Below are 6,695 nucleotides of genomic sequence, written 5' to 3'. Positions count from 1 at the left end.
TAGCCCGTGGCAGAGGGCGCCGGCCGGTCGTCCATGCTGCCACTCGAATGCCTTTTCTGGATCTGGAAGAGATCCACCTACAAACGTGAGGTGAGCACAGACACCTCTCACTTTCAAAAAGCTTCTCTTGAAAGCTCACTCCCTCCTCACTTACACACTTAAGAAAGTCGCTACTAGAAATCTTTCCCTCTGCGTCCTCTAAGAGGATTCCTGGCTCTGGCCAGGCTCAATTCTGTACTCAGAGAAGCCCCAGGAGTGTGCTTTGTTTGCAATAAACAGAGCAGACCTCAGCTGCCGTTGCCTTTTGTTCATATGTGATGTTCTCAAAGGGCAGAGACCCCGTGATGCCTGCAGTCTCCACGGCCCATGTTCCCAGCACTTCTGGCTCCAAGAGTTCAAGTAACGGCACTTTTCTACCTCTCTCATCAGAGAGCTTCGCAGCCCTCGTCAAACGGCTCAAGCCCTGGCAGCGCTGCCTGAGCACTGCGAGGGGCCGGCCCTCCCCACTTACGCAGAGCGCCGGGCGCTTGGTGGGTGAGTCCTGGCGACAGTGAGAGCTGTGGATCCGGTGCCTCTGCACCAGCTCGTCGGCAGAGGGGTCAGTCCAGAAGTGGTCAGCGGTCTTCATCTTCGTGTACTCCAGCGCACAGGGGCCCACTGCGCAGGGAAGAAAAGCGCAAACACGAGGAAGTCGGCACTGCTGTTCTGGTGACTGTGCTCGCCCCTCAGATCCCCGGAGCCCAGCACCTCAGAGCAGGGGTGGCAGGACGGCAGGCAGCAAGCACCAGGCTCAGCACACATTGCTGCATCGTCTAACAGCAGCGAAAGGATTCAGAGGGGTCGGCCAGCCCTGGCAGCAAGCAATAACCCCATGGACTGGTCAGGAGCATGCCCAGCCCTGTGCTGTGGCACCACGCTGCCTCCCAGACCCTGGCCCAGCCCTGCTTTATGCCCGCCACTGTTACTGCAGCCTGGGTGAAAAAAGGAAACTCCCAAGCCCAGCCCTGCAGCTCTCCATCGCCACACACTGCTCCACGCTGCGCATCGTGTGCTCTTTACAAGCGCTCCGCCTGCCCAGGGCTGGGAATGTTTCCAAAGCTTTTACTAGGAAACGACTGTATTTCGCATCCCAGATCACAGAGCAGGGAACAGGGGACTGGAACACACGCTGTCCAAGTAGGGTAAGAGGAAAGGCTTACCCAGCAAAGAGGCGAGAATCGGCCCATCCACAGGATCCATCAGGAGAGCTTCTTTCTCATAGTATTTACTAGGAGAAATTACACAGAGCAGAAAGCTGTAGTATGTCAACCCCCTGGGACTGGAGAGCGATAGAGACTGGTTTTAAACCACTGCAACACCCTCTCTGTACCACTCCTGGATGGTGAGAGGGCAAGAAGCCCACGACAGGTTGTCTGCACTGGCTGTGGAATTCCTGGGGAACAGACCCTTGCACAGTGCCAGCTCCACCATCTCCTCACAAAACACCCCCAGGGCTGGCAATGACACCTCCCCAGGACAGGACACCTCGGTGTGCCAGATGCAGAAGTCAAGGACGATATGTCCCCCACAACCCAGCCATGAGCAGAGCATGCGGAGCATGTCTCTATTTTAGGGTGGCCACCAGCAGCAGGGCATCAGCCAGAGTCCCTGTGATGGGCACGGAGCAACACAACTGGCCTGTCCCATCCAGGGACTTCTCTGTTCCACTTGGACACAGCTCAGCCAGCAGCACCTCCAGCACCACCTGAAGGGGCAGATACCGGAGGGAGTTGGGACGGGCAAAGGGTCGGCCTGTGCCAGCACTCACCTGCTGTTTTCTACCAAGTAATGCACGATTTTATCCAAGACCTTTTCAAAGAGGGCTGTGCGGATCCAGAGGTGCTTGATGGCTTGAGGAGACAGGTTGGGCAGCTTCGGCACCTTGCGCACATTCTCCGAGATGCCCTGGACTTGATTTCTCCTTTAGGGGTACAAGGCAAAGGACAACAACGTCACTAGCTCATCATGGAGCGCTGAGGGAGCCCAGAGCACTCAAGGCACCTCGTGGGGCACAAGGTCAAGGTCTCAGTGGTGCTGGCTGCGGGATGCCAAGGGAGCCATGTGGGGACAGGGCTCTGGAGACGGCTCCCTTCATCTATTCCACCTCCTGCTCCAGCCAGTCCCACATCTGCCTTTGAAAACTGACTTCACAACATCAGTTTCCTGCTATAAAGGCACCCTAGAAGAAGCCTCTGCCTCAGCAGAGTCCTCCAGCCCACACCCGTTGCCACTGGTGCCTGAGGACAGCAGTTTCCAAGCAAAGCAGCTTATCTTAGGACAGCATAACGATTCCTGGCCCCAGGTGGCTGCTCCATCCATCCATCTCCCTGGTTCCTGTCCAAGGATGAGTAAGCCACTCTCACCCAGAAGCTGAATTACTGCAGGTTCGAGCCCTGCACATCAAAACGGAACAGATTTGGTTCCAGGTGACTTAGTGTGCTGGTCCATAAACTGTGACAGTTCAGGAGCAAACATGCTTTAGCTGTCCCTGATGCATGAGACAAGGGGCAGAGGAAGTAAGAACTTGTCCATCTGCGCTTAAACCACACAACTCACAGTCTCCTAGAGAAGTGACCTCATCAGTCAAGGTATCAACAGCCCAGGACAGGCCTCTGCTCCGCTAGAGGAGCAGTTCCTCCTGAAGAGGCTGTAGGTGGCCGTGTGTGCGCACCCAAACTACACCCCCACACCAGCACACGAGCGACCTGTGGGACAGACAGGGCAGTGCTGGTGCCTTACGCATTCTCAATGAGCTGCTCCAGGTCTTGCACCTTCTTGCAAAGCTCCTCTGCCAGAGGAAAGCTCTTCCCCACCTTCATAAACAGAGCCGCTATCTTGTTGCTGCGCAGGAACCCCGCTGCTCTCCGCTTCAAGCCGTACAAGACACAGGCCTCCACAGCAGCTGCAAGAGAGCAAAACCGTCACTGCAGCGGCTGCAGAGCTCGGAGCTCACGTCACAACAGCTCCCTCCATGATCCCAGATGGACATGGAAATGTTTCCCAGGAGGAAAGCACTGCCACGTTCTACTTCTGCCTGAGCAGAGGGGAGATGAGGGAACCCAGGTGGCTTTGGACCCAAAGCAGCAGACAGCAGTTTGGCTTTTCCGCCTGCAGAGCCGACCGTCCTGCTGACGTGCAGAGGGACAAGGTTAGTTTTGCAAAACAGAAGAAACAGCGGGGTGGGTGAAATCTATGAGGAGTTCAGTTAATCTGAACAAAACGACAACCTTGATGGAAGAGAACATGAACCATGGGTGTGCCAAGGCGTGAGCGCGTCAGCAGAGTCACCTTGAACCTGCTAAAGCAGATCCAGGGTCTCCCTGAAACCACCTGGGAGGGACTAGGCAGGCAGACTTGTTCTCATCCGGCCAGCCAACAGCCTAAAGAGACCTTCCTGGACCGGGGGCGAAATGGGAAGGTGCAGCTTGTGCACCCACAGGCGAGCAGCCTGTGCTGGCGTCAGCCTGGATCAAGATTCCTCAGAGCGCTTTGCTCATTCACAAAAACAGAGTAAGGACTCGGACCATGGTGCTCGCAACCCTCTGCTCCGAAAATGCCAGGATCTGGCTCCGCTACGTGATACCCTGAACGCAAACAAATTGATGCCAACACGGAGGAAAACCTCTGTGTGCAGGAGGTCACGTCCTGCTCGCAGCGCCAGCCCGCTCGCTCTTCCCAGAGCGGTGTTTTTCCCTGCAGAGCAGCAGTCGGCTCACGGCATGGCACTAATCGCACGGGTCAGGAGTTGCCAGAGCCTGCCCACACAGCATCACCCGGGTTAAGCCTGCGGGAGCAAAGCCCTTCTCTGTGGCTCAGCAGCTCGAAGCCAAGCGTGGCTGCACACTGCACAGCAACAGGCCCAGCGGTGCTCCCCTGCATCTCCTCCAAGCAGGACAATCGCTTTGCTGTGCAGACAAACAGGCTGACGGTCTCCTCACAGGTTCCTTGTGGAGAAACCAAACTCCTCTCTCAGGTTTTCCCTTTGGCAGAAGGATGGGTACAGCGGGAATGGGAGATTTCACCGCTGGCCCCTGTGCTGGGATGAGCCAGAAGAGAAGGAGGAAGGTCAGGAGTAAGAGACAGGCGTCCTGAGGATTTCTGAAGCAGCAGAGGAAATGGGGCAGTTTTCTCCCAAAAAATCTCAGTGTTCACACCAATGTTTCCCCGAAAAACCCAAAGGCAACAGAGATCCTGGGGATAAACCACAGGCAACTCCAGCAGCTCAGCCTGGCTCCAGAGACCCTCCCAGCTCGGTGGTGACTCAGTTGGCTCCTTGTAGTTGGTACTTGGCCATTAAATCCCCTTGCGAGACTCTGCCTGACTGCCTGCACCGGGCTCTGCCGAAAGGCAGCGTCAGGCACTCGCCAAAGCATGCCAAGTGTCCAGAAAGCATCAGCCGCCTGCCCTCTCCTGCCGGGCTCCTGCCTGGGCAGGCAGCGAGCGGGGAGCCCAGGGAGCTGGCTCTGTCGGTGCTGGCTCCACACGTACGGGCTCCACTGGCAATCTGTTTGCCAGCGTCCCCTGGGAGGGCTGAGGATAGATGTCTAGTGTCAAACACAGACTTATTAAACAGGCTGATCAAAGCACTGGAAAATTACACGGCCCCACGGTTCTGCAGGCTATCGATCTGGGGCTGACAACAAGCCTTCTGGCACACCGGCACCCTCCTTCCCCTGCGCCGAGCCCTCCCTGCAGCCACCCAGCAGCCGCCGACTCGCCTCTCGCTGGGAGAGGCTTTCCTTCCTACAGCTGAAGGGCTCTGTGGAGGCGTTTAAAGAGGCATTTCACGCAGATCCATCAGCACCAGCTCCCGGGTGCAGAGGTGCTCTCTGTCTGCCCTGCTCAATGCCACGGCCAAGGTCTTCACGTGCGGTGCTGAGAGACAGGGACTGTGCTAACAGCAGAAAAGCCACACATCTGGGCCAGCCTTGGCTGGTCACCCAGTCCCAGCCATCCAGAGCCACTGGATCAACACCGAGTTTTCCAACAAATCCCTTCACGAATTCTCCTGAAGCCCCGATGTGCTGCAGAGAGCACGGCCTGTCCCCAGCTGCAAAGCAATGCCAGACTGCTCCTTGTCTTTGGGACCAAATGAAAGAAGACCCACTCCTCTCTTACATACTTATTCCAATTACCCCAAACCATGTCCCTTCATTCATTTGGTGCTCCAAGGCTGAAACACATGTGGCAGACACAGACAACCCCTCCTGCCTTGGCTTGCCCCCAGTCCTGCCCATTTCAGAGTGCCCAGCCACGGGAAGCGAACCTCCCATGGTGGGGCCAACCGCAGCCAAGCGAGCTCGGGAGCCCGCTGGAGCGGAATGGCAAGCAGAAGAGCCACTGCTTTGGGTTTGGAACAGAGGGTTATGCTGACACACGGCTGGACTAGAATCACAGCAGCACCTTCAAGGGTGCAGGAGATGCTCCTCTCCAACCAGACTGAGGTCTCTGTGGGACCACACTGCCCACAGCAGCTCTACGATGGAACCGGACTTCACCCCAGCATCTGCTGCCAGCACTGGGCAAGGCACCATCACCCCCTCCTCCAATCTCTATTTTTAGGGATTCCCCCGTTCTTGAACTGCCATTTCCACCTCTTTGCTCTTCCACTGAGTGCCTGGCCGAGCTCCAAGGCTCATCGGGGCGCTGGAGCTGCCGGACACAGCGCAAGCATAGCGCTGGGTTTGTGGTGTTCCCAGCTCTGCCAACCCATCAGTTGTCAGTTTTCTGACTGGTGTCAGGGCCCAGTTTTCTGCCAGCTGCACGTGGTAACAAGAGGCTGCAAGGCTGTGAGCCCCCAGATCTCTCTCACCTCACACCCATGCCCGTATGCCTGAGAGAGGACTTGTGCAAGCAAGCCTGGGTCAGGCTGATGAGGTCTCCCTGCCTCTGCTAGCCACCAAAACACCTCAGTGAACCACGCATCCTCCACTGTCCCCAGTCCTGAGCCAGGAGCCAGCACCCACTCTGGTCGAGGACAGGGCTGTGGGGAGCAGCCCAGCTGAGGGGCTGCTGTGAAAAAGCTCTCCCTGTGCTCTCCAGAGGGCTCAGAGCGCCAGCACATAAACTAAACCATGCTAAACCCAGGGATCATGGTAGTTTCTTTTTTAACCTTATGAATTTTTGAGCCCACTTCATAACTTACCGTCACCACTGCAAACAGACACTGCACAGAGATTCCCCCCATCCCCAAGGATATAACCCACAGCAGAGACACACGGTGCAGGGGCTCTGTGCAGCCACACTAGGTAAGACGGGAGCTCTGACTCTTGGAAAAACACTACAGATATTCCTGAGATCCCGCGAGCACTCTGGCCTGGCAGGGGCTGCGCACGAAGGTGATCTCCAGCGCTGATGTGGACACCAAACCCCTCGGCTGGTGCAGGCCCCCGGCCCCACCGCTGGCTCTCCATCAGCCTCCCAGGGCAGCGCAGACGTGACAGATGCCAACTCGCGTTTGTCTGCTTCAAACCCTTCCCTCGCTGGCAACGCCGGGCAGCTGCCCTTTCCTGCCAGACCACTGGTCTCATCAGAAGGGGTTCGCAGAACGCTGGCTCTGCAGAGGACGAGGAGGGCTCTGCGAGGAAAGAGGCTCTCCCCAGAGAAAAGGGCAGCTCTGCCGAGCCAGAGCCAGGCTCACAGCACGCTCTGCTTGG

The 6,695-nt window shown here is 57.1% G+C and overlaps 1 protein-coding gene across 1 annotated transcript in view; it reads right to left on the bottom strand.

Annotated features, from left to right (window-relative positions):
- The window catches only part of SGSM1 (small G protein signaling modulator 1), a gene marked incomplete at its 5' end in the record, with an annotated part of 24,461 nt that overhangs the window by 15,356 nt on the left and 2,410 nt on the right, over positions 1-6,695 (bottom strand). Inside the window, 5 exons of the mRNA XM_010138791.1 lie at positions 44-62; positions 512-657; positions 1,200-1,267; positions 1,808-1,960; positions 2,779-2,941. Of these exons, the coding sequence (XP_010137093.1) occupies positions 44-62; positions 512-657; positions 1,200-1,267; positions 1,808-1,960; positions 2,779-2,941 (549 nt within the window). The remainder of the gene's footprint in view (positions 1-43; positions 63-511; positions 658-1,199; positions 1,268-1,807; positions 1,961-2,778; positions 2,942-6,695) is intronic.

The sequence above is a fragment of the Buceros rhinoceros genome, unplaced genomic scaffold (assembly GCF_000710305.1).
Source record: "Buceros rhinoceros silvestris isolate BGI_N320 unplaced genomic scaffold, ASM71030v1 scaffold3396, whole genome shotgun sequence".
NCBI classification, from domain to species: Eukaryota; Metazoa; Chordata; class Aves; order Bucerotiformes; family Bucerotidae; genus Buceros; species Buceros rhinoceros.
The sequence above is the reverse complement of the archived record's forward strand: the minus strand, read 5'-3'. Positions and strand labels throughout refer to the sequence as shown.